Raw genomic sequence first — 25,925 nt, forward strand, 5'->3', positions numbered from 1 at the left:
TCTTCCTTTTAGATGCACTATGTATAAAAAGCTCTATTCTTTAGTAAAGTAACATTACACATTGCACTCATCCTCACAATTAATGATCTGCAACAATGACAAATCTGGCTCCAGGTGTTTTATATTAGCACAAAGGCATTACAAACATCAGGAAAGTGGCTCGTCATAGTTTGCTAGTTCTTCGAAGTAGAATCTGTTGGAAGAAGGATAACGGATCCTCGAAGTCAAAAACATCAAACTCAGGTGTTCTCCTGAGAGCCAGGGCAGCAACCAGTATGGCAAACATGGCTGTGAGGCCCCATATTTGATACTGGGTTCCTGAATCGGGGTCTGCGAAATCAAAAGAGTGAATCATCCCAGCAGCATTGTGGGTGGCACAGTGGTCTTTGTCACTGGTGAAGAGGTGCAGAGGGACTGTGAACACAGCGCTGACCTCGGCTGGGTTTGGTCGGGGACAAAAGGACTCTTCTATGAAGCCGACCACCGGGGTCACCAGCAGACCACTCTGGTAAAAGAGATCAAAGATGGGAGGGGGTGACACGTGGAAAAGAGATGGACCCAAAGCAGCATGTCATGAAAGAAAAATAATCATTTGTACCGTCCTACCTTGGTAATACATTTGATTAATATAGCACTTTTCAAAATGCTCAAACACTTTACAAACATTTAAATCATCATGAAAGAACTACACAATAAAAACATAGAACACACAATCACACATTAAAAGCAGTGCAAGAGGTGGGTTTTGATTTGTGATTTGAATAAAGAAAGGTCAGTGCAGTCTGGATGAGTTTGGGGAGAGCGTTAGAGGAGGGTCACCTTATTGATGATGGGGACCAATCTGCAGACCACCTGAACATCAGCAGGTGGGAGGCTGATCTCCTCCTCTGCCTCTCTCAGAGCGGTGTCCACATCATCTCCATCACTGGGGTCTCTCTTCCCGCCGGGGAAACACACCTCTCCAGGACTGGTCCGAAGCTGCACGGACACACAAGTCAGTGCAACGTAGTTACGTTCAAGAAGACAGCTTAGTCCGCACACCCGACTCACCTCTTGTGAGCGCAGGGTCATCAGGGTGCACAGCTCTCCATTCTTCACCATCAGTGGGATCAGCACCGAGGCTTTGGGCAGCACCGGGAGGGAGGCGAACTTGTTTCCGATGTCAAACTGCTTTAAAATGGCTATCGTCTCCTCTTTGATATGCATTGTAGGTAAGGGGGAAGGACAGCTATACAAAGCTCGAGCTAGCCCACATACTCGACGTCCCAAAGCCAACAAATAAACTAACCGTGGCGCATGTTGCCGCTATACAACCGGGACCACCGCGCTGCTGCGGTCCAGCTAAAGTAAGTTACATCACAGCTCTCCCAACGACTTCCTGCACCATCCGCCCGGTGACGTAAACAAAAGGGACAACGTGCAATGACATCACGTGTCAAACGTGTTGCGAGGAGGCATCGTGGGGCTCTTAAGGGACACCGGGCAGCGTCACCCGCCGGAGTGTATGCGAGGTTTCGCAATGTGTCAGTTACGATCTAGACTCGACCACCACAATGGTGGCGAAGATAGCGCAACAAACGCCTACAAATGACGTCATTGTATGCGACGAGTTTTCTTGCTCGCGTCATTTGGCTTCCGGACATTGTAGCGATGCGTTTGATGGCAATTATACATTTGCCATCCGAGTGGACCTTGTTCAAAGCCTCTATTGTGGACGCGGCTGCTCGGGGCTGTGGCCGGAAGGTCATCGGTGCCTGTCGTGGCGGCAACCCGAGAATCCGGTGGTGGACACCGGGGGTGAGGGAAGCCGTCAAACTGAAGAAGGAGGCCTTTCGGGCCTGGCTGGCCCAGGGGTCTCCTGAAGCAGCTGACGGGTACCGGCGGGCCAGAAGGGCTGCAGCGGCGATGGTCGCGGAGGCTAAAACTCGGGCATGGGAGGAGTTCGAGGAGGCCATGGAGAAGGACTTTCGGTTGGCCTCAAGGAAGTTCTGGCAAACCATCCGACGATGTCCCCCGGAGAGGGGCAGCGCCGGAAGATTTTGGTGTGGATTCACCCATATCCCTGCCAGAGGTCGCTAAGGTAGTCAAAAAGCTCCTTGGTGGCAAGGCGCCAGGGGTGGATGAGATCCGCCCTGAGATGCTGAAAGCGCTGGACATTGTTGGGCTGTCTTGGTTGACACGCCTTTTCAGTGTCGCATGGGGGTCGGGAACAGTGCCCATGGACTGGCAGACCGGGGTGGTGGTTCCCATCTTCAAGAATGGGGACCGGAGAGTGTGCTCGAACTATCGTGGTATCACACTGCTCAGCCTCCCAGGAAAAGCTTATGCCAGGGTGCTGGAGAGGAGGCTCCGACCGCTTGTCGAACCTCGGATTCAAGACGAACAGTGCGGATTCCGTCCCGGTCGTGGAACAGTGGACCAGCTCTTTACCCTCGCAAGATTACTGGAGGGGTCCTGGGAGTTTGCCCAACCAGTCTACATGTGCTTTGTAGACCTGGAGAAGGCTTTCGACCGGGTCCCTCTGGGGTTTTTGTGGGGGGTGCTGCGGGAGTATGGGGTGCCGGACCCGTTGGCACGGGCCATCCGGTCTCTGTACGCCTGCAGTAGGAGCTGTGTTCGTCTCCTCGGTAGTAAGTCAGACACGTTCCCGGTGGGTGTTGGCCTCCGCCAGGGCTGCCCTTTATCACCGGTCCTGTTCGTGACCTTCATGGACAGGATATCTAGGCGCAGCCAGGGGGCGGAGAGGATCCGGTTCGGGAGTCTCGGGATCACCTCTCTGCTGTTTGCGGATGATGTGGTCCTGTTTGCCTCCTCGGACCGTGACCTCCAGCATTCACTGGGGCGTTTTGCAGCCGAGTGCGAAGCGGCAGGGATGAGAGTTAGCACCTCCAAATCTGAGGCCATGGTGCTCTGCCGGAAACCGGCGGATTGCTCCCTCCAGGTGGGGGCAAACTGCCTACCCCAAGCGAAGGAGTTCAAGTATCTCGGGGTCTTGTTCACGAGTGAGGGTAAGGTGGAGCGGGAGATCGACAGGCGGATCGGTGCGGCTGCAGCAGTAAAACAGGCGCTGTACCGGTCCGTCTTAGTGAAGAGGGAGCTGAGCCGGAAGGCAAAGCTCTCCATTTACTGGTCGGTCTACGTTCCAACCCTCACCTATGGTCACGAACTCTGGGTCGTGACCGAAAGAACGAGATCTCGGATACAAGCGGCCGAAATGAGCTTCCTCCGTAGGGTGGCCGGGCTCAGCCTTAGAGATAGGGTAAGGAGCTCGGACATCAGGGGGGAGCTTGGAGTCGAGTCGCTGCTCCTTCGTGTCGAAAGGAGTCAGCTGAGGTGGTTCGGGCATCTAGTCAGGATGCCTCCTGGACGCCTCCCATTAGAGGTTTTCCGGGCACGTCCAACTGGTAGGAGGCCCCGGGGAAGACCGAGGACACGCTGGAGGGATTATATCTCCCGGCTGGCCTTGGAACGCCTCGGGATCCCCCAGAATGAGGTGGAAAGTGCTGCGGGTGAGAGGGAGGCCTGGGTCGGCCTGCTGAACCTGCTGCCACCGCGACCCGACCCCGGATAAGCGGGTGATAATAGATGGATGGAAATACATTTGCTTCTCAAAGATAAGAACGCACGTGTAATAAATGGGAATGCAAAGATCAACGCAGTGTTTTGTTACGGCTATAAAGCCGCCGACGTTACTTTTTAAACACGTTTTGGGTATAAAGTGCAACAGAAAAAATAAAAAACACAGAATTCAGAGATTGAACGAGATTTATATTACCGTGTACAGGTCCTCGATGAAAACGTTAAATATGAAATAAAGCATACAGTACATTCCAAGTCAGTCATTTTATGGCATAATGCTAAATCCATGGCATGAGGATATATCCACATTATAAGTTGAAACAAACAAACTGAAGGCTCCTTAAATTTGACTGACAGCTCACTGATAAATTAATGACATTCTTCTTTCCATCTCCAAGATAAAACAGAAATTTACAGGAAAAGTATACACAAAAGTGAATAAATAATTTCAAATTTAACAACCAAAATATTCAGAATACATAACTGATCCCATGTATACAATAGAGGAGACGTTAAGTGTTCTTTAAGTTATTTACAACCCACATTTTGTGGATTTTTATGTAGAAAATTGAATAAGATTCAAAACACAGCAAAGTTAAGGAGGGGCATCACAGTGGTCCTAGTCTTGATTTCAGTCATCGCCTCTGCAGCACTTTATCTGCTCATACTTTGTACTTCTCCTTGGCTTGATCATTCAGTATACAGATGTGCTGCGAAACAAATACAAATAAACATGACAATGAATTCATGTTTTATGAATTTCCATTTACCAGGGCTTCTATTTTCTGCTTTAATCATGGCCTCTGTACTGTTTTTGGAAACGCACCTTTAAAAATTCTACAAACTTACATTCTACAATTAACCACAAAATAGACATCATTTGATTTTAAAAAGACAGGTTTTAAATTTATCGCGTTTAAACTTTTTCCTTTAAGAAGAAAAAAATGGTATTAGACTTGAAAGACATATTTAGCATTTCTCCACTACAGCAGCTTCAAATTCAGCCATCATTCATTTTCATCATCTACACCTGTACTTTTCAGACTTGTTACATGTCAAAATCGGAGAGGGCTTTGAAGCAGCATTGAGAAAAAAAAAAATATATATATATATATATATATATATATATATATATATATATATATATAAAATTAAAAAAAAATATATATATATATATAAAAATTAGTCAAATGCTGTATTATTTGTCACAACACATTTTTAAGCTACACCTTCAGTCATCCCTGAACAATGAGAATGCTACAAAATATGTGCCATGTCCCAATTTTATACTACACACTAATGGGAAGCACATTTAAGTGTAGTCACACTAGAAAAGCTACAAAATCAATGCTTGACTTTTTTTAATCTTCAGTTATTCTGGTAATATACATTATTCTTTCATAATGCAAAAAAAAAAAAAAGGCAAAAGGAGGAGCTATTCATCATGGCAAAAAAAAAAAAAAAAGAGCAAAAACAGCATACTGTGAGAATCAGTATACTGTACACAATTAAAATGTAGCATAGAAGTGGAACACCGCTATTTTATTACAAGGTGTCTGTCCTCATACAGTCTGTTCTCATCGTCATCTGAAGTGATCAAATGCAGCAAACTTACACTGAGATCTCTGAAGTACTCATTGTAGTCCAAAGCGTAGCCCACCAGAAAGGCATCTGGCACCTCAAAACCAATGTCTGAAATAAATATATAGATTAGACGGCATCAGCGAGTCATAAAGAAAACAAACGACTACTTCAGTGCAATGAAAGTATAACTCTCAGGCCGATATAAAATGAAGTGGAAACATTTCCCATTATCCGAAGCTCCGTGAACCAATAGATGTTGCTCTTTTACCATCTGTGTGAGGTTGTACTTAAGCTATCAGTGCTGTGTAGTGGGAAGTCAAAATGCTTACAGTAACAGCTGTCCTTGATGGACAATCTAGACTTACGTAATCAGAGACAGTGTGATCAGGGGGTTATCAGGCATGCGTTAGTGCATAAGTGCCATGCGCTGCTACATTTGGAGTATGTTTTCCTGGAATGACTGTTAATCCTGCATTGAAGCTTTAATAACACTTCCACCAGCCCTTTAAAGAACCGGGGACACATGCGAGTGACGAGCATGAAATGAGCACCGTCGTATACACTTCATAGATAACGTGTCTTAGTGCGAGGCGAGTAAAGAGGCACTCACAGTCTGGTCTGTACCCTGAACTCCTCGGGGTCCGCTTCACTAGAAGGCTGGAATTACGAAACACAATGAGCAGTTGTCACTATAACCTTTTCATTGCAGTTTGTAATACAGTTAATATAAAAAAATAAAGCCTACAAATGTCCCTGGTTAACAGGCAGTGAGTTCTTTAAACGTAATTATTCAAAGCTTTCAGCACTACAAATAAAATACTATTCAGCTCTGTTGTATTGAGGTGGCAGACATGTCAGCGGTAGACATTGTTAAACCTCAGCGGGATGAGGAACTATCTGCATTACTAGAAGGGGAAAATGGGTTTTTTGTTGAGTGTGCATGTGTGAATTGGGTAAACTTCCCATTTAAGAATTGTTATTCACACTTGCCAAGAGACATATTGGCTATAAATACAGGGCCAACATCAAAGCAAAATAAATAACGCTACTCATATACAGTTGTCAATCGAAAACTACTATCTGTTATGCAAGTATCGGAAGAAGCCCAAATTGCTTCAACACATTTCCTGATTCAACCAGTCATCAGGAATTCAGCAGAGAAATGGCCTCTTATGCCACAGTTCAGTTAAATTAGTGCGGCAGATTAACCTTTAAACTGCTCTCTCCCTCCGTCACATCTCTAATGCAGTCCTAAAAAGGAGAGTCCATTAGATAAGAGGACTGTTCTATGCACTCTGGTGCAGACATACCAGCCAGTTACAGTGGAGGTCTTTTGTTCAACCCCCTGGACTGTAAACTCTATCTGATGGTGCCTACCTCACAACTTTAACCATCTTTGGATTGCATTCACTCAGCAGGGAAAGTAGCGTCTCCATCGTCCTTCCCGTCTCTACAATATCCTTTGTATAATGCAGGACACATGAAGAGGGGTCACATTAAAGTGGAGGCATTAACGAAAAGCATGGCTTAAAACATGACCTTTATACCGATCATCTACAACTGTCCGTGGCGTTTAGTATTCAATTACTTTTACTCTAAAATGATGTCTGAGATTTCATTTGTAAAAGATGAAAAAATGCAATTGGAATGTAAATCATTACAAAAAAAAAAATGACAATTTGTATTTTATTTATATATATATATATATATATATATATATATATATATATATATATATATATATATATATATATATATATATAAAATAAATAAATGAGCAGGAATTAATTGTGGGAATATTAGATTGAAATATCTACATATACTTATTGTATCCATATCACTTATACCCATTACAGAAGAAAGAAAAAAACACTTACCTCGACAATCAAAACATTCTGCAGAAAAACAAATGAAAGGACAGTTGATGAAGTAAACAACCATACAAGAATGTGTGGTTGAAGTATTTCTGACCGACTAACTCCAGCAGACTAACCTTGCCGGAGAGATTGGACAGCTCATCCCCGCCTATGACTTTGACACTGTTTGTTGACTTGTCATTCTAGGGGAAAGAAAGAGGCGACAACATTATTAATAATAATAATAAATTCTATTTGTATTGCACTTTATATTTAGCAATCTCAAAGTGCTACAGAGCAGAAAGTTAAAACAAGAACATTTTAAGATCAATTAAAAATAAATTTAAAAGCAGAGCCTATAGAGGATATTTTAGCAGTAAGCTTTCTTAAAAAAAAGGAGTTTTCAGGTCACGTTTGAAAGCCTCTGCAGTCTGTGAGGCCCTCAGATGGTCGGGGAGGGTGTTCCACAGCCTCGGAGCTGCAGAGGAAAAGGCCCGATCGCCCATAGTGCGGAGCTTGGTTCTAGGGACTTGGAGGGTGTTTTTGGTTGCAGAACGGAGAGTGAATGAGGAGGTCTTTTATGTATTGGGGGGCATGTCCGTGAATGCACTGATGAGTGAAGAGGGACAGCTTATACTCAATTCTGAGTGGGATGGGGATACAGTGTAATGATTTCAGAACGGGGGTGATGTGGTCGTATTTGCGGACTCTTAACAGGATCCTGGCAGCGCTGTTCTGAATATGTTGCAGTCTCTGGATGTTCCCGTTAGAAATTCCGATGAGGAGAGCATTGCAGTAATCCAGTCTGGACGAGACAAAGGCGTGGACAAGCTTCTCTGCATCTGTCAGGGTGAGTGTTGGACGGAGTTTGGCGATGTTCCTGAGGTGATAGAAAGCTGTCTTGCAGAGGTGTTTGATGTGGGTGTCAAAAGTGAGTTTGGGATCCATTTTAACACCTAGGTTGGTGACAGATGTGGAAAGAGGGATGTTTTGACCGGAGAAGGTGATACAGGTGATGGTGAAAGAGCGGCGCTGATGTGGTGTGCCAACTAGGATGGCTTCTGTTTTTGAACTGTTTAGCTGTTTAGTTTCTTCCACGCCTCTATGTCCTCCAGGCAGGTGGTGAGTGTGGCTATAGAGTGGAAAACAGAACAAGTGGAGGTTGTCCTCATATAGAGCTGTGTCATCAGCATAGCAGTGATAGGATACCCCATGCCTGCTGATTATATTATCATCATGAGGTCATTGGTGACCCTGACCAAGGCTGTTTCAGTGCTATGGCCAGGGCAGAAACCAGACTGAAACTTCTCAAAAAGGTTATTGTCTTTGAGGTGATCGTGAAGTTGTGCTGCAACTGTTTTTTCCAGAACTTTGGACAGAAATGGAAGATTTGAAATGGGCCTATAGTTGGAGAAAACTTCTGGATCCAGGGTGTTTTTTTTTTAGTTTTTTTTTTTTTAGTAGTGGTCTGATGACAGCAGTTTTTAACGCAGATGGGATATGGCCGGCCAGGAGGGAGTGGTTTATGATCTTGGTGATTAATGGAGAGATGGCAGAGGTGTTTGTCTTTAGCAGAGCTGATGGGAAAGGGTCCAGAGCACAGGTGGTTGGCTTTGTGTTTTTGATCATATCCTCCACTTCTTCCTGTGTGACAATGGAGAAGGAGCAAAGAGGCTGGACAAACTCAGATGGTGGGTCGGTGGTTGAGAGAGGCAGGACAGCAGTGGCGGAGAGGTGTGTGCGGATGTTTTCAACTTTTTGTCGGAAAAAAGTGATGTGCATATTGCACCTATCCTCAGTGGCCTCAGGATGGACAAGTGAAGGCGGTTTGAGAAGATGATTTACAGTAGAGAAAAGTTGTTTAGAGTTACCGGGGCTGTTATTGATAATGGTGGAATAAAACTTGGACTGTGCATCTCTCAGAGCTTCTGCATAGGCCTTCCTGTGCTTTATATATGCCTGTTTGTGAACAGTCAGTCCAGAAGCCTTGAGCCGCGCTCGCTGACACGCCCAGCAGCCTTCATCTTGTGCAGCTCGCAGGTGTACCAGGGTGCTGAGCGCTAGAAGGAGACTGACCTGGATTTTATGGGGGCGTGAAGGTCCAGAAGACTGCTCAGGGACTGGTTGTAGAAATCCACTAAGTCAGTGCCAGAGAGGAATTCGGTAGAGCCAGAGGAGAGAAATTTAAGGTCCAGAGCCAGGGCATCCATGTTAATGTTTTTCAGATTTCTGAAATGGATCTGCCACGTGGGTTTGGTGTGGGGAGAAGGGAAGGGCAACTCCATTGATATTATTTTGTGGTCAGACACACCAAGATCGTAAACCAGTATCCATCTCAGCGTTATTACTAATCCTCACAGCAAACCTAAATTACATTAAACATCTGTACATTGCATTCAGAATCGCCACACTTTGAATACTGCAGTGGCCCATTTCGGATTGAAGAAGATTGTTCTCATTCTTTACACACACACACACACACACCTCTCTCATTAGCACAAGTGCTTCCTGGGAATGAAATGAGAAAAGGCAACTTACACAGTAGCTCTTCACCCTAATGAAATCCACTGTCAGGGGGACTGATTTATCGCTGTTCTGGTTCAGCGCTTTAATGTAGTCCAGGAGGTCTGCAAAGAACGTGTAGCCTCCTTTCAGCACACACAGAGCTACGATGTGGTGGCCCCCCATGTCCCGGATTATGTCGCGGGCCAGACGCTCCGTCCTGGATCAGAGAGTATAGACAGTGAACATTAAACAGAATGCAATGGTGAATATACTTTGGACAGGGAGGATTATCTTGACATGATATTGCACTTAAACATAATTGCTTACAATGCATTTAACAGCACTGCACATTAATCCACATTCAAATGCACTTCAGGATGTGGGCTACAGAGATTTGATAAACAAATGCAGTACAGCGCACTGCTGTAAAAGCAAAAAACCAGTGAGTCTGTGAGCATCAGGGACAGAGAAACGGAGAGCGCTAGAAACGATGACTTGACAGAAATATGAGTCATATTCAGTGTTTGGTGCTGGTTGGTTTACCGGTCCATGATGAGTCCGTGCGGGATGATCACCTTGTCCAAATCGTTCTCATAATGTTTGGGCACACAGAAAAGGTCCAGCTCGTGGCCTTTCTCATCGTCAGCGATCTGGAACAAGAAGAAGCCATCTCTTCAACTCAAACGCAAAGAAACGCGTGTTGGCACCGGCGGATAGCGTGCGTCAAAGAAGCATTTAGTCTCAGTGGAGCCATTCCCCCCGCAACACCGAGCCTCTCAACCACCTGTTTCTCCCCCCCCCCCCAAAGCACACACACACACACACACACACACACACACACATGCTGACATTTGGCGGTGGAAAGGACACCAGACGCTCACGTGGCGGAGCACAATTGAAAAACACACTCAAACATTGATTAGAAAGCGGGAGCTCGTAACGCACCACCTGCCGCCAACCCAAGCAGGCCCCCGGTGCACGGAGCTCCTTCACCACATCCTGAGCAAGTCATCGAATAACCAAACAAATGGCCGAACAAGAGGAGCACACAGTTTACAGCCTCACCGGCAGATACGAGGCCATGTTGCCGCCCGTCCCGTTCAGTCGCAGTGGCGTGTCTGAGAAGTCATGCTCCGAGTCCTGGGAGAGAGAGAGATATAGAGAGAGAGAGAGAGAGAGAGAGAGAGAGAGAGAGAGAGAGAGAGAGAGAGAGAGAGAGAGAGAGAGAGAGAGAGAGAGAGCGCTAGCTTGCTGACTGAAGGTGGCACGAGCCGCTCTCCTCCGCGAGAGAGTGCGCGCGAGCAGCACACGCGATGCTGCTGCGGGGGTTTAAACCCTTTACGTCAGAATCCAGTTTACCTTGTCAATAATCTGATTTGCCCGACACAAGCTGAGCCGTCTTAAAAGGCGCTGTGCCGGTCACTACGACTGGTCCACTGCTCCCCTCGCGCCGCTTGGAGAAGCTGCAGATGACGCAGTTTTTAAAATATAACGGTTATTTCCGCCTGTCCTCACTGAAAAGCGCCACACTGTGCGAGTGGTTGCGATGCGTCTGCTCTGTGGTGAGTTCACGGGCAATATGTACGTACCTAATACGTCAATATCCGTATCCACCATTACATCGCATGCCATTTGGTTATATAATATATATTTGTTGCTCTTTTTAAAAAAAACATTTTAATGTAATTATATTATGGCGTCCAATGTAGTGTGTGCACACCATTTATATTTTATTGAACTGTTGTGGAGCTTTCAATCTCATCAGCAGAGGTGGGCTGCTCAGTTGTCAAATGTATGTTAATGAAGTTGTCACTTTAAAACGTCTGGACAATGTTAAACACAACATGCTTTTGCAGGCCTGTATTAAGCCAATAAAGCAATTGCAAATGTGGGTTAATTCTAACTGGTTCTTCTTTCCATATTTTAGTATTCTGTTTTGTTTGTATATCATCAATATATAAAATTGTTTTAGTATATAGTCACATACACAAATATAACACTAAACTTCCTGTTCTTTGCTATGTTTGCTCTCTCTCATAACACCACGATAAAGGTGCTCTCAAATCACACATCAGTACATAGGCCTGCAGGCATGTCTATTATACAACAATTACCAACAGTTTTTTCATTTAGAACGATACAATAGGAACAGTGAAAACTGAAAAAAAACACCCATTTTTAATATGATCCCAATTTAATGAGTGATACAGAAACAAAACAGTTTTTTCCATTATTACAAAAAAGCAACCCCAGGCGTTGTACCAACACCAGGAGCATGACAACTATGAAAACAGAATAAACATGTTTTCATAATTCAGAACACCAAAGACGCATACATCATCATCTCTGTACGATAATAACAGTCTTTATGAGTGCCACTTGTGACCATGAGGCCAACTCTCAATTGACACCATTCCCCATATAGAGTCCTACTTTTAGCCTGAGACCCACATACAGAGCTGTGACTGAAAGTAGAGCACCATCCAGATGAAGATGGCATGATTTGAGAGAAGACCTTAAAAGGGAGAGCACTCATTTTTTCTTCTTCTCATCTTTCTTGGCACCATCAGCTTTTTCCTTCTCCTTGTCTTTGTCCTTATCATCTTTTTTCTCTTTGTCGTCTTTCTTCTCTTTCTTGCCTTCTTCCTTCTCCTGTCCTTCCTTTTTTTCTGCGTCGCGGTTTGAAATCTTGTTGTTGATCAGGTTGTGAAGCGCCACCACAGAGCGTATGAGCGAGGCAAGGTAGACCACCAGCATCTGGTCGTTGGTCTTAAGGTAGAAGGCTTTTGTGAACTCCTGCAAAGACAGAAACATAATATTCAGGAACACAAAACCTTGTCTAAAGCAATACAACAACCCACATCATGTCCATATGAAATGAACATGGATCTGGTAGCTATATAATTATTGAAATTAGAGGTGTACAGACTTCTGTTACACCATTTTAGACGGGGATTATGAAACTATTAGACAAAAACGATGTTAAAGATGAAAAGAAACCACAAGATGTTCAAATGCAGAACTGGTGGTTGAGTATTTTAGCAATCAACTTAGGAAAACTTCTAAAAACACGAGTTAAAAGTTCATCACAAAACCTATTTTTGAAATCATCATTACAGTAAACCTGAACACAAATAAAATAAAACACTGCCACTACTGACACCTTTCATTGTTCATGCTGGTCAACATTTAAGCACAAATGTGGTGGAGCAGTGAGTCTTACTAAAGAGACTCAGTTTGCCCTCTAGTGGATAAAATTAGAAGCTGCTGCTCAGATAGAGATAAAGGTTTAACATTGTTTTTAGTTTAAAAAAGATTGTGCATCAGTTGTAATTTTATAGTACACATTAAATGACAAGTGTGCCGACGTTTTACAATAAAAAAAGATTAATTGGCGCTCAAATCCAGCTCTTAAAATACAACAACTGCAAAATAAACTAGTTATCAGTTCAGTGACCTTACAATCACTACAATTCAAGACAACCCCCCTTAAACACAAAACAACTTACCAGTAGATTTACATCTGGTAGCAGATTGAAGACATCCTGCAGCTGGTAGATAATCTGGTGGTTGATGGGAAGTTTTCCTGCCGTCACTCTCTCCAGGTAAGAGCGGATTTCCAACAGCTTCGAGTTGAGTCCTTTTAGGCCGTGAACCTGATTTGTTATCCGCTGCGACAGAGTGCCCACGGTGGTATCCTTGATATCTCTGGATATTATATAATGGGCATTAGTGCGAATGTCTTAACGTGTTTACATTTTTATTTTAGTCCGTTTATAATGAAGTAGCAGTAGAATTGTATCTTTTATACTCTGTATTGTAATCACAATTATTTACTGTGGTGACTAAAATGGCTATTGCATGATTAACAGTGTAGCAAAGTGAGTGAATCAAAGGTTTGTTTTGTACCTGAGAAGGTGCTCCACACCCACTTCCTCTGCCTCCTCCGCTCCAATCTCACTGGTGACATGTTCAAATGTCTTGGATGTTGGTGTACCATCCTAGAAATAGTAAATCCCAACAATTAAAACAATTCTAAATTATACTTTAAACCAAAGTAGCTTTTCAACTAATGAATAAAACCCCTCAAAAGAAAAGTCTCAGTAGTGTTTAAAGCCAAAAGAAGTAAAAAGACGACAGTACTGCAGTAAAGACTGTCAACTTTCACTGAAAAACTTTCTAAAAACGAACACGAGAGAGAAAAAAAATACAGTACTCAAACGGCCTTTCAATTTAGTCTGGTTTACAAAAGTTGTTGCAGAGTCGAAATATAAAGAGTAGTCGTAAAGCACATTTAATTGTAAATCACCAAAGTTGTGTCGAGGTAGCCCTGCACCATCACCAAACTCACAAATGGAAATGTCTCATTTAATTTAAAAATGTGATAAAATCAATGCTCAGCAGCGCAGCACCGCCATCCCTTTTTAGTTCAGTACAATCCATGATCCACTCACGTCATGAATTTCCTCCACGGAGATGTATGCTTCTGTGGGTAGACCAAGATCTTTGGGCTTCACATCTATAATGACTAACACCTGGTAGGATCAAATACAAATATATGAGCGACTTATATGACATCAGAATGAATACGAGTGGAACAAGGTTATGTAACAACACGTCCACCTTCAGGGGAGGAAAAAAGTTAAGCAGTTACATACCGAATTGGTACAGTACTGCTTGACGAGCTCATTGATGGCAATGTCATTCTTATGTAACTTGGGTCCTGTGTGGTACCATCCGACTATTCTTTCTCTGGCTGAAGACACGGAAGACAGTTATTCACAAGTATAAAATTAGGGCAACACCATCACATGAAACACAACTGAATCCCGTAGGTGTAGGCAGTGCATTACCATTAACCTTCTTGAACATGCCATACATGTTCTCCAAGTAGTCATGATCCAGGAACCACACCGAGTCATCCCTGTCATCTTCGTCAAATGGCACTAAAGGAACATTGACAATGAATTAAAGAATTTAAAGAAATGGACTCTGGCAAACTAACATCATATTAATTCAAATAGTGCTGTTATTGAAATATCTTAAAAGGGGGCCACTGATTTTACACATGATCCGCTTACTTAGATTATGACAAATTGTGTTATGTATGCTGTGGTTTTGGAGGAAGCGGTTCTATGCTCTGACAAATGCTGATGATGTCATCTAGGTTGTCACCGTTTAAGATTGAATACACATTTATCACAGAAAGTCAACATTACAACCTGGGGTACATTAAGTTTGAAAGATTAGGGTATTTAACCGTTGGGGTGAGTGAAAAAAAAGATACTGTTGAGTTGCATTATAAGAAGTGAAGAATTCAGTCTTTTAAGAGGTTGTATTACATTAGTGACTAAAACTCAGTACCTCTCTGCCACTCACTCTATTTTCCTGAACTCGTTTTTCCTAAGCCCTCACAATGCTGTGCTAGTGTCACTCACCTGCAAAACTATTTGAGACGTCAAGAACTTTTTTGTGCCATGATCCCAGAAGGACACCAACAACTCGTTTCTGGTTGCCAACTTTTCCTATCCTGTGGATTGAATTGTCAAATGAACAGAAAGTCTGGTTACATTCAGATAGTTCTGTCCATAGAATTACATGTAATATTTATATTCTATTTCCATGTGTTTCTCAGATGTAAACGCCTTGACTCATAGATACAGACTGGGTCGTAAGCTAGGTTACTTGAGTAAGCTAATGCCCAAATCTTCATGTCATCCATCGCTAATGAAATAAATGACACGATTGCATCATCATAGTGTGACCTCTCGTAACACGTAAGCAGCTGAGTCTACCATTATTGATTCATTTAAACATTTAAACGTGGTTTTCCGACAAAAGCTGACGAACTAAACTGATTTCCTTGAGCTAACTTGACGTGAACTAGCTCGCTCCTCTCTGCGTTCACTCTCAATGGGGCTCTGACTCAGCAGGGCTAACAATAGCTTAGCTTAGCAGCTACGTTACGCTCCTGGACATTTTAAAATTCACGTCTGTGTAAAGAACAACACAAACGCTGAACCCACGTACCTGTTAAAGTGATCGACCACGCTGAGCAATACCAGCGGGTGAACGACCACATTTTCTACTGCTAACTCCGGCATTTTCTCAGTGAAGATACACAGCAGCTCGCAGCCCACCTCAACACAACGACGGCAGACGCTTCACTTCCGCTTGCGTCTGACGTCGTTTCCGTTTCTCTTGGCAACAGAGAGATGCGGAAAAAAGTAGAAGAAAAGTTATCTGTTTCTCAGACAGCCGTGGACAGACAAAATGGCAGGGATTGAACACGTAAATTACCTGCTATTAGTTTTTAAAGTGTTTTCTGAGATGTGTATTCCAATATGTCACTTCATGATGCACCTATTATAGTTCATGTTAACGTTAGATAACCGAAAACACCGACATTGCTTTCAGCTAACTTGACTGAAATCAAATCAGACATCTTGTGGTTGCTGTTTATTTACCTGTTTAATTAGCTGTATCTGCCAAACGTAAGTCTACATTTCATTGTGGTTGTTTTATTAAATATCTTCCAATAATTTCATTCTGTCTTGCAGGCTGAAGTTGAGGAAACACTGAGGAGGATCGAAGCCCACAAAAGTGTGATTGGGACAATAGTTGTCAATGCAGATGGTGAGCCAAAAAGCATAGTCTACATCTCCAGGACAACTGGTAGCCTGTATGTAAAGGTTTTAACAGTGTTATCTTGTCAGGTATTCCCATCAGAACAACGTTAGATAACTCCACAGCAAATCAGTATGCAGGACTTTTTCGCCAGCTCACCCTGATGGCAAGGAGCACAGTGAGGGATATTGACCCTCAGAATGACCTACTCGTTCTCCGCGTCCGCTCCAAGAAACATGAGATCTTGGTTGCACCAGGTGAGTGTGTAGTAGTTACATTGTTATTGTTGACTTAATGATGACCACTGGAACAGATATTTAATTAAATATTCAACAGCTGTAACTTAGAAGAGGCTGTACTGTTTTACTACATTTTAATTCCCCTTCTTCTCCTCTTTTATCGGTTTCCGCAGAAAACGACTTTCTGCTGATAGTCATCCAGAACGAATGTGAATAGCTTCTGGACATTTCCATGAGTCACCCTTTGTTTTGTCACACGATTATCCAGGCAAAATATAATTTTACTCTGTTATGTTATATTACTGCATAATCCCTATTTCTCTGCTTTTAACTCAAGTATGTCGCCTCAATCTACATGATGCATCGTTTTACTGTATGTAGTCCTATTTCTTTCATTGTATGTTTGATATTGAATATGTCTGTAAAATAAAACTGCTGGTGATTGTACCATACTTACTAGATCATCCCTGTTTATTCTGATGGGTGACACATGTAATTAAAACCTTGAATAAATAGGAGAAGAAACATAACTGATGCAGATGTTTCCATACAGACAGACAATTAAGAAATTAACTATAATGTATAAAGATGTATTACAATGCTGAGCTAGATTTGTTTAGGACTAGATGGCAAAAGGAAAATATCTAAGTGACTTAAAAAGAGAGATCATTATTGGGCTTTAGTCACAAAGACTGTTCCATTGACTAAAGCTGGGGAATCCTTGTGACTCAAACTCAATAGTAATAGAGATGAAAGAGCATGTGCCTGAATGCTTGACCCAGTGGGGGTGCTATGGGTTACATTTTCTTGGAGTGGTTGGAGTCCACTTGTCCCCTTAGAGACAAGGGTCCCTGAAATCAACGCAAAGTGACTGTAACTGAACACTTTTATCCAGTTGTGGGAGGATGCTGTGCAACGCAATGTCTCATATGTTACAACCTTTGCGTTGATTTGGTTGAACCCGTTGAGGCAGGAAAACATACCCAGTTACTATTCTTAGTGCATTGAATCTGATGAAACCAGACACCGAGAGATCTAATCAGCCAGGGTAATTGAATACGTGTGGGGGTGCAGAACCTTTTATTTGCAAGACTAGCTGTCAAATAAACGAAGGAGTAAAAAATGCAATGTTTAATGAATGTTTAAGGAATGTTTAATGCTGATAATTCAGGAAACATGGAACTGATATGAAATCAGTTGTAATATGTGTCAGAAGTGACAACTCTTTCTCCCCAGATAAATGACAATGACCAATAAGACATTTTACAAATATTTTAATGTAAATTTCCATCAGAATGTACAGCAATATATGTTAATAAATAATTCACCACAATTATACAGCCCAAATAATACATTACATGACAACTGATTGAAACAAATATGCAGGATTTCACAGCAAGTTTGAGGACACTTAACAGCTGACGCAGGAAAGTCAGGTGATTTTGGGCAATTGCTACTAGTTTGTGCTTGTAAGAATGGGCTCCTGGGATTTTAACATTCAGAGGGAAAGGGCCAGAAGTTATGAATTTGTGACATTTGTTTTATCTGGCTTGAACAAAAACATCTCATCAAAAGAGAAAGAGAGGAGCTGTGTTGTTATCCACAGAGGGATACTGCCATGCTGATGTTTATGTCACCCATAAACAGTTATAGATATGTTTCAAGTACTCTACCTGTATCAAGTGAAAATATATTGTTTTATCAGTTTTGACACCTGAACTGTAACTGAATAATAATTTGGCTTTTCCGTTTCCATGACAAAATCCTTTTAATTTTTCTACAATAATTTAAGAAGAAATCACCTTCAAATAGGTGTAAAGAATGGTAAGGTGGGACAATATGAAAGTACTGTTGTTTCACTCAAGTGATGCCAATTATTAAGAACATGTGTAGAATGTTGCAAAAGGCTGAAAAATATCACAACTCTTATTCTCTTCAAGTTTTATCAACATTTATAGGCATGTGGAGGGACAAAAACTCTGGGATCTGGGATCATCTGAGCAATCGTCATGACAACTTGATAATGAGTGACAAAAACAGACGTTTGCCATGTTGTCTTCCATCCCCAGTGCATCTTGGGGCAACACCTTAGACATTTTGAGAACACGTAACATTTTTCAAATACAACTGTCCTAACATCCTTCATTTTCTAAACATTTTTCATTCTGACCAGCAGCAGTTCAAACAAAACATATGGCTTCCCACAAGAGATGGTTAAAACAATAAAACATACAAAATTCTTCGTCTATCACAAGTGACATTACCAATAGAAATGTTATTAAACCTCAAAAAACTTCATTGATACCATTTGCCATTATATAGATAATATCTTTTAGATGTTTCCTATCCTCTGCAGAAGCTTTACAAGCACACAAACGGCTTCATCTGTGAGATTCAGTGCTAAGTAGACACTACAACATTACACCACACAGAGGACGGTCAAGTGTTCCTACAATTCCACTGCAAGTGCATCCTATCAAGTTTAAGGCCTGAGGTGTGCTTTGATTCCTTGACTCAATTTTCATTCTCTGAGTAAGACCAAGTGACCCCTGCACGCTTACTCTCTTCTTATTGCTGTCCAGAGAGGCTACAGATGTGTTCCAAGAGACACATCTCATTAGTGTGAATCAATACAGTTTATGCAAAAATGAACGGGACATGAGCTAAATGACATATAGTCCGTAAAGCTAACTCAAGGACTAGTGGGACTGGTTAGCGTTATGACAAGGAAGCTGTTTCACCTACACAGTGTTATCAACCAACAATAACAATCCATAGGCTGAATGAGAGAGAGTGGGAATGCCCGCACCACATGGTCACCATGGTTTGCAGTTACCGTGGCAAACATGGCAGGTAGTCAGTTGAATCTGGAACCAGACAGGTAACATAACTGACTGGCCAGTCAAGTGCAGAGTGATCTGGCTCCGTTCTGTCTTGTTGTTGTTACTGTTCCTGTGCTGTCAGAGGCGTATCCGTCAGGGAGTTGGTGTCAGAGGTCATCTCGGCGTGTGTCCGTTGACTTGCCCCCTGCCCCAGTGAATGTTAGGTAGTGTCAAACACCTCCTGAAGTGCTCAAGCTGGGCCTGAAGTCTCTCCCTCTCCTCTCTCACTTTCTGCCTCTGACTCACCAGCTCCTGAAAAATGAAGGACAGACACAACTCTCATTACAGAACCAAGACTTTCTGCACTAAGCTGTATCACATACAAACAGTGATAACAAACCAAAAATGGGAACACTGACATTAACATTTGAAAGCACACAAATCTGCTTGCAGCTATGTTCTCAGACACTTACCCCCATAGTGAGAGTGAGCTGCTCTGCAGTTCTGGTCAGATTGTAATTCTGTGCTTCAAGTCTTTTACACTGACTGCGAAGAACCTGCCTCTCTGTACCCCAGTCTGTAAAGAGAAAAACCACAGAGGAGGGGAAATTATATCCATTCTAATACCTTGTTCCCAGAAATGATCTGAGAGTATAGTGTAGTCCGTTGATATGAAAATACATGCATTAAACTGACTTGACATTGACTCACCATCCACATACTCATGGTAGGCCTCAAAGATAGCTTCAATACCCTGCCACTTCCTTGGAGCTATTTCCGTCTCCATCTCATCATCTTCCTCCTCCTGACCAGACTCTTCCTCGTCCTCATCCGACAGGTTTTCCCGTGGTCCTGGAGTGTCCCTGCTGGCTACAAGGGAGTGGAAGTGATAGCCATTGATGTGCGCATGCTGAGGGGCATGGATGAGATTGGAATTTTTCAGTTGAGAGACGTTGTGAGACAACGAGCGGTCGGCTTTCATGCCGGCCTCAGGGACGCAATTTGAGACTCCTTAGAAGAAATGAGTGAGACAAAAAGGCCAAGTCAGTCTTGGTAGCCAAGTTTAGTACTTCCTGAAGAGCACGACTACGATACATTTGAACTTTGAGGATGTTACACATAAATACCACTAGGTGGCAGAACATTGTCATTTTTAAATTCACCATCAAGCCTAATGGCCATGCACCTAAGGGAGAGAGAGGCTAACCTTTGTTCTGCAGTGTGTTGTGTGTGGACTGCAGCACGGCCTGGTGGAAGTGCTGAGCAAAGGCCTCAGGTGTAAACCTCTCCCAGGGCCGATTCTGTCCATTCTGCACTGGATTGGGCTCCTTTTTCTGAGAAGAAACAACAACGCCATTCTGGAGGCCCTGGAGCTTCCCGTTTGGCTGAGCCTCCATAAATTCAGCCTTTTCATGATGGGAGTTCAAAGGTGGAGGATTGCGGGCCATGTGGGTGTCCATGGAGGGTTTTAATGTGTCGCTATGGGGGACATGTTTGGGTTTGTGTAAGTAGGGAGGGGAGGGGCTAGGAGAGTCTGGGTACTGATGTCCATTTGATTGGCTCGGCAGAGGAGCTGATGAGGAGTCACCTAAAAACAAATGTGTACAGTTCCTTAGAAATAGTTTTTGCGGCTTTATGCATATTAATATGTGTCTGTGTGAGTGTGTGTATTTGCTGAAGTGTCTGTGTGTCTCACCAGTTAAGTGAGCAGGAGGACTGCTACACGAAGGTAAAGGATTATATCTGAGTGTGTCTAATGTCACAGTCTTCTTCTGAATGGCCCTCAGCAGCTCCTCTGTCCTTTCCTTATCTACAGAGAAAAAGACAGAATGAGAACACCTGTCTAATCAAAATATTGACTTGCACGAGGAACTGATGCAAAAAGGTCAGCAAATGGGTGACTTGAAGATACAACACAATCAAAGACAGACTATGGACAAACATATTTAATGAAGGCTCATCCTTTTCTGGTTTTCTATAGATTTTAAATCTGTATTCATCCAGAGTCTGTCCTCCCTTATAAAGTATATATATATATATACTGTGTGCACATGTATATGTCATCTCTCTAAATATTTAATCTTGCCAATTTGTATGTGTATATCTATGTGATTACATAAAAATGTATTAGTTGAACAACTTTTCAAATTATATTCATCAATTTTTAGCAGAAACTGTTTTGACACAGTGTGTTTTAAAATCTACCCTTGCTGGAGAAAGTAGAAGATCCTGCCACAACCTCCTCTCAAGATGCTTCCTAACTTTCTTTCTTCTCACTCCTCCTACAGCCTCGGCAAATAGCAAAACTGAGAGAAACTAAGTGTTTCCACGGGGAATCCCACTTCCACTGTGAAGAGAGCAGAGTAACACGTAGGATGTTGTTACCTCTCCTCTGCTGCGGGCTGACGTGGGAGAGGTTGAACATAAGGAGGAAGTCTTTTTTCTCATGCAGTTCTGGGGTGCTGTCCATCTGCTCGGCAGAGTACGGGGTAGTTAAGGGAGTTGAAGGTGTTGAAGGTGAAGAGGCCTTTCTCTTGCCCCGCGCGGCCGGCGGAGAGAGGCTGCGCTCTCTCATCATCCGCCTCCTCTTTCTCCTTTTTCGTGTCAGAAGCTCATCGCGATGGGCCAGCGTGGTCAGACCACACACACGCAGAAAATCCACTTTCTTTGGAGAGAGACATTTGGGCAGGTGAGTATCACTCGAACAAAAAATATTTTGTATGTACAGTATATGTAAAGTCTGTTATGTTTATGCACCTCGGAGGATGTCTCCAGTTTCAGCGGGGGCTGTTCTGTCACTCTCCTCAAATGGGCTTTCACCTCCTCCTCGTCACTCTCATCATACGACTCGTCGAGTTCATAGTAATAACCTGGTGAGAGGAGAGCACGAGAGAAGTTTTAGGAGTATGTAGTCATCCCTTCTGCCTACCACACCCCGTCTTCTTTCCACGTCTGTGCATCTTTATGCTTCACCGTTCTGCTCACCTCCCTCTCTGGCCTCCCTCCTCCTCTTCTCCTCCATGTCCAGTTTGCTGAGTAGCCGACGATGCTGCTGGAGAACCTCGTCATACACCAGTATGCTGGCGGGCGGCTGACTCTGTCGCTCCCTTACTGGAGACGGAGACGCTGCCTGGCACCGTCCCACCGGATCAGTACCAATAACAGGAATTGACGGAGGCACAATGGATCTCTGGTGGAGGTTATTGATATGATGGCGGTGATAAAGGCTCTGGATGGCTCTGTCCTGGTCTGCCTTGTTCCAAGAACCTGGTTCTTGTGAACTAACTCCCCTCAGTGAGGTGTACCTCTCTGTGCCTTCCACCCTCCTCCTGCCTCCTTCTTCCTGCTTCTCCCCCCAGCTCATCGTGGGCCTGTCGGCTCTCGTCAGTCCTGGAGGTGGCCGACTTGGTGGTGTCGGAGGGTTACGTTTTCTGCGTGAGTCTGCTGGGGTGTCGACAAGGGAGGCTGGGTTCCACAGTGTGGTCGTAGGGGCAGGAGGATGATGGGGACCTTTAGGGGAGATAAGGGGAGGTGGAGCGCCGAGGCAGGGAGGTACATCTTTGCTTCCTGGGTTGTGATGGACTGAATGGGTTCTGTTTAGGAAAATACAAATACAATTACATTTTGATTCAAGTTCTCACAACACTGAGTGACATTGCAGAAGTATGAAATAATTTTCTAAAACTAATTATTTGGGCATTTTCACCTGTGACTGTCTCTCCTTTGCTCCACCCCTTTGCACGGTGACCTGAGGCCCATCTCCAGCGGACCCTCCCTCTCCTGCCCTTGCCCTCGTTGCCGTGTTAACCACGCTGCCTCACTGGCCCTCTGAGTCATTATGGCAGCTGCCAGAGCTCCGTGCATCCCCCCAGAAGCAGCGTGATGCTTCCCCAAGTGAGAAGGCACCAGGCTGGGCACAGGGTGTGGGATAGAGCCCCTGGAGGGGTGAAGGCCAGGCTGCAGGGACAGATGTTTGGGTGCTGGGAAACCTGTGTGCTCAGAGTCCTTGGTTTTATCTGTAGAAACAGAGGAGTTTGGAAACCAATAATTAGTGTCTAGACAGGGACAGCACTATGTGTGTGTCGACATTTGGATGAGATTTATTCAGACATCCTTCAGCATCTTACATAGCAGTTGGATGTACACCAATAAAAAAGGTAACTCAAAGTTTAAATGTGCATGCAGTGTTGTGTAGGTTGATTACATTTCAATACATGCAGACTTTATATATTTATTTGTAATCTATAATTTAAAAAAACAACAGATTGGACTGTGCTATATTTTAGGTGTAAATGTTTAACAACGTCAAAACATTAAATAGTTTAGGGATTTTGAAATTATTGCAGCTTTATCGGTTGGACGGCATATGATTGAGTATGTAGTATAATTCATCTGACAGTTCATCGCCAGGTGCTTTCTCAACTGTAGTACAAATCATTTGGTCTGGACCAAGGAAGTAAATGATACGTTGTTGCATTTTGGTTCTGTTCACATCGACCTTTTACAAACTAACTCAGATGAGTGAACATAAAGTTATACAGAGTGACAGGTAACTTATTAATTTGAATGTTTTTTCCCAGGTGGGGAAATCAAAAGATGTTTGAGAAGTTTACGCAGTACTTTATTGCTTCTGATGAGTATATTTATGTATATTTTTATATTCTAACAAATTGATTGCATGTTATGAATAATGACAGGTAGAAAGGACGAAAGCACTCCGTGCGACCGTCTTGGGGGCATGAACACGAGCATTAGGTGTCTTGTACAGTACTGATTCAGGGATTATTATTCTGGGATCGGTATCACACACCTTTTAGTTGACTTAATGAACTGACAAAGTACACCAAGTTGGATGCAAGCATGGAAATTTGAACAGTTTTTGAAATTTGAATCAAAACCAGGGTTAAATTGACAGCTTGTCCGTCAGCCCAAACAAACCGTACTAACCGGGGAAACAAGCCAGAGTTTGTTTGAACATCACAGAGCACCTTACAAGAGTGGCACAACCAGTTTCAATGTGCCTTTACTGTTTCCGCAGGACCGACTATGCTAATAATAATAATAATAGGTCTTGTCTCTATTCATTTACAGTAGAGTGAATGTCAATCTGGTTCAAAGAAAAGCACCCAAAGAAAGCACATTCTGTATATTTCTCACACTGACCCACGATAATAAAGGTCATGGGGTCCTTGAAGGCAGAAGTGTTGAACATTTAAGAAACATGACCGCATTTGGCAATCAGTTTGCGTGTGGACATTTTAGCCTCAAGGTGACAACAGCTCTGGAAAGCAGATTTCAAGTTACATTTAAATTTGCTCAAACAATTGTGATATTTCTTACGTGCATACAAAAGGAATTTATGGAATAATGGAAGTGCTAGAGAACAGGACAGGGCGTCATCATAATCATAAGTAATTGTCCTTTTTTAAGGGCCCAAACCAAATTTCATGGCGATGTGGCGAGTACCATAGTTTGGACAGACACATTTTCAAACCAACATTGGCATCCAGTCTCTCATTAGCAGGACATAAAAGTTATGATTTACATCTATTAAAGAACCTAACAGCTGAAGAGTTTCTCTCCTCCCCATTGATTTCTATTGAGTAAACATTTAAACCAGTCATCTGTACTCAGTATACCTCACTATGGTAACTTAATCCAGCATTCATGTTCCTTCCCTCTGAGGCAGGATAGTAACACAGTTGTTCAACTCTGGGTGTTTGATTGTGTTTGTGCCTGCATGTGTGCACACATACACAAGTGTGTGTGCGTATTTGTGTGTAGGTACCCAGTCTGTTCGGGGTCAGCCTCTCCCCTGGCCTGGTCCTGTCCTCCGGTGGTGCCCTCCGAGCCTGCAGCTCAGCCAGGTAGTGGCTCTCGGCTGCTCTGACCATCTGCTGCTGTCTCTCCCTCTGCCTCTCCTTCTGTCTGTCCAGCTCTCTCTCCCGCTCCTCCTCCCTCTCTCTCTCCCTCTCCCGCTCTCGTTCCAGCCCTGCCTCGCGCTCCCTTTCTTTCTCACGTTCACGCTCTTGCTCTCTCTCTCGCTGGCGTAGCTCATTCTCCATCTGCAGCCTGTGGGGGAGGTTGACAAGTATTCACACACACACACACACACACACACACACACACACACACACACACACACACACACAGAGGGGGAGAAGGTGAGAGATGCAACACCCAACATGAGGCAGATATTAACCACACACTGGTGAACCTCACACAAACAATTCCGCTCAAAGACACACACACACTCAGATATTCACACACTCTCTCCACTTACCATGAGGAAAATAATCCATACACAGCATGACTGAGCAAGAGCAGATGAACACTTAATAGGTATCCACAGGAAAAGGACACACAACAGAACACATTCAGCAGCAATCAATAGCACACACACAAGCCTACAGGATACGCAGGAGCCATTATAGAACCAGACAATAATACCATCCATTTCAAACACAAACATTTCCCCTGTGCATTATGCCACAGGAAAACAATGTGTATTGTGAAACTGAGAAAGGAGTTCAAACTGCAAAAAGAAAATGCAGAGAAAGAAAGAAAGAAAGAAAGAAAGAGGTGGTAAAAGTGACTTCCTCATGTGTGATTCAATTTGTGCACTGGCTTGCATATGTATGTGGATGGGTGTGCAGTGTGTGTGTGTGTGTGTGTATGTGTGTGTGTATGCGTGTGTGTGTGTGTGTATGCGT

The 25,925-nt window shown here is 43.4% G+C and overlaps 5 protein-coding genes across 9 annotated transcripts in view; 1 reads left to right on the top strand and 4 right to left on the bottom strand.

Moving 5' to 3' along the window:
• Window positions 1–103: 103 nt before the first annotated feature.
• On the bottom strand, window positions 104–1,582 carry nudt7 (nudix (nucleoside diphosphate linked moiety X)-type motif 7). 2 transcript variants are annotated; one of them, XM_034534633.1, is made up of 4 exons: window positions 1,051–1,582; window positions 820–978; window positions 434–505; window positions 104–330 (listed from the first exon to the last, which is right to left on the bottom strand). In XM_034534633.1, the coding sequence occupies exons 1-4, from the start codon at window positions 1,204–1,206 to the stop codon at window positions 148–150; spliced, it is 570 nt and encodes a 189-aa protein (XP_034390524.1). In that variant the 5' UTR covers window positions 1,207–1,582; the 3' UTR covers window positions 104–147. The 2 variants fall into 2 exon arrangements, with proteins under 2 accessions (XP_034390524.1, XP_034390523.1); XM_034534632.1 differs by having other exon boundaries at window positions 104–505.
• A 2,165-nt stretch (window positions 1,583–3,747) lies between these two features.
• Window positions 3,748–11,069, bottom strand: hprt1l (hypoxanthine phosphoribosyltransferase 1, like). The gene is made up of 10 exons (XM_034535009.1): window positions 10,884–11,069; window positions 10,590–10,664; window positions 10,068–10,174; window positions 9,558–9,741; window positions 7,157–7,222; window positions 7,041–7,058; window positions 6,541–6,623; window positions 5,774–5,820; window positions 5,195–5,271; window positions 3,748–4,289 (listed from the first exon to the last, which is right to left on the bottom strand). Exons 2-10 carry the CDS (start codon window positions 10,605–10,607, stop codon window positions 4,242–4,244), a joined length of 648 nt encoding a protein of 215 aa, XP_034390900.1. The 5' UTR covers window positions 10,608–10,664; window positions 10,884–11,069; the 3' UTR covers window positions 3,748–4,241.
• LOC117732226 (dynein light chain roadblock-type 2-like) lies at window positions 10,948–16,842 on the top strand. 2 transcript variants are annotated; one of them, XM_034535010.1, is made up of 4 exons: window positions 10,948–11,086; window positions 16,085–16,160; window positions 16,241–16,408; window positions 16,564–16,842. In XM_034535010.1, the coding sequence occupies exons 1-4, from the start codon at window positions 10,994–10,996 to the stop codon at window positions 16,605–16,607; spliced, it is 381 nt and encodes a 126-aa protein (XP_034390901.1). In that variant the 5' UTR covers window positions 10,948–10,993; the 3' UTR covers window positions 16,608–16,842. The 2 variants fall into 2 exon arrangements, with proteins under 2 accessions (XP_034390901.1, XP_034390902.1); XM_034535011.1 differs by lacking the exon at window positions 10,948–11,086 and adding an exon at window positions 15,657–15,815.
• Window positions 11,688–15,712, bottom strand: psmd7 (proteasome 26S subunit, non-ATPase 7). Its single transcript, XM_034535007.1, has 8 exons — window positions 15,555–15,712; window positions 14,963–15,054; window positions 14,378–14,470; window positions 14,183–14,280; window positions 13,979–14,059; window positions 13,434–13,525; window positions 13,034–13,232; window positions 11,688–12,320 (listed from the first exon to the last, which is right to left on the bottom strand). Exons 1-8 carry the CDS (start codon window positions 15,626–15,628, stop codon window positions 12,057–12,059), a joined length of 993 nt encoding a protein of 330 aa, XP_034390898.1. The 5' UTR covers window positions 15,629–15,712; the 3' UTR covers window positions 11,688–12,056.
• An 805-nt stretch (window positions 16,843–17,647) lies between the features above and the next one.
• Window positions 17,648–25,925, bottom strand: part of LOC117732300 (genetic suppressor element 1-like) — a 34,297-nt gene continuing 26,019 nt past the window's right edge. For all 3 annotated transcript variants that reach the window (XM_034535172.1, XM_034535173.1, XM_034535174.1), the window contains exons 7-16: window positions 25,001–25,284; window positions 22,919–23,228; window positions 22,198–22,805; window positions 21,970–22,082; window positions 21,598–21,877; window positions 20,909–21,022; window positions 20,420–20,800; window positions 19,924–20,223; window positions 19,686–19,789; window positions 17,648–19,524 (exon numbers count right to left, since the gene is read on the bottom strand). In XM_034535172.1, the coding sequence (XP_034391063.1) occupies window positions 19,387–19,524; window positions 19,686–19,789; window positions 19,924–20,223; window positions 20,420–20,800; window positions 20,909–21,022; window positions 21,598–21,877; window positions 21,970–22,082; window positions 22,198–22,805; window positions 22,919–23,228; window positions 25,001–25,284 (2,632 nt within the window). In that variant the 3' untranslated portion in view covers window positions 17,648–19,386. The remainder of the gene's footprint in view (window positions 19,525–19,685; window positions 19,790–19,923; window positions 20,224–20,419; window positions 20,801–20,908; window positions 21,023–21,597; window positions 21,878–21,969; window positions 22,083–22,197; window positions 22,806–22,918; window positions 23,229–25,000; window positions 25,285–25,925) is intronic.

This window comes from Cyclopterus lumpus, chromosome 6 (assembly GCF_009769545.1).
Source record: "Cyclopterus lumpus isolate fCycLum1 chromosome 6, fCycLum1.pri, whole genome shotgun sequence".
In the NCBI taxonomy this organism is placed as follows: Eukaryota; Metazoa; Chordata; class Actinopteri; order Perciformes; family Cyclopteridae; genus Cyclopterus; species Cyclopterus lumpus.

Bases quoted from the DNA above. Each gene is read 5' to 3' on its own strand.
- nudt7 (XM_034534632.1), bottom strand. From the start codon at position 1,206: ATGCATATCAAAGAGGAGACGATAGCCATTTTAAAGCAGTTTGACATC. The intron at 979-1,050 runs GTGAGTCGGGTG...GTGTCCGTGCAG, and splicing joins TGACCCTGCGCTCACAAGAG to CTTCGGACCAGTCCTGGAGA. The intron at 506-819 runs GTGACCCTCCTC...CTCTTTTACCAG, and splicing joins TGGTCCCCATCATCAATAAG to AGTGGTCTGCTGGTGACCCC.
- LOC117732226 (XM_034535010.1), top strand. From the start codon at position 10,994: ATGACGCAGTTTTTAAAATATAACGGTTATTTCCGCCTGTCCTCACTG. The intron at 11,087-16,084 runs GTGAGTTCACGG...TCTGTCTTGCAG, and splicing joins TGCGATGCGTCTGCTCTGTG to GCTGAAGTTGAGGAAACACT. The intron at 16,409-16,563 runs GTGAGTGTGTAG...CGGTTTCCGCAG, and splicing joins TGAGATCTTGGTTGCACCAG to AAAACGACTTTCTGCTGATA.
- psmd7 (XM_034535007.1), bottom strand. From the start codon at position 15,628: ATGCCGGAGTTAGCAGTAGAAAATGTGGTCGTTCACCCGCTGGTATTG. The intron at 14,471-14,962 runs GTGAGTGACACT...ATGTTCCTTTAG, and splicing joins CGTCTCAAATAGTTTTGCAG to TGCCATTTGACGAAGATGAC. The intron at 13,233-13,433 runs GTACAAAACAAA...TATAATATCCAG, and splicing joins GGTGTGGAGCACCTTCTCAG to AGATATCAAGGATACCACCG.
- hprt1l (XM_034535009.1), bottom strand. The intron at 9,742-10,067 runs GTAAACCAACCA...TCTCTGATCCAG, and splicing joins CACGGACTCATCATGGACCG to GACGGAGCGTCTGGCCCGCG. The intron at 5,272-5,773 runs GTGAGTGCCTCT...TATTTATTTCAG, and splicing joins TTCAGGGTACAGACCAGACT to ACATTGGTTTTGAGGTGCCA.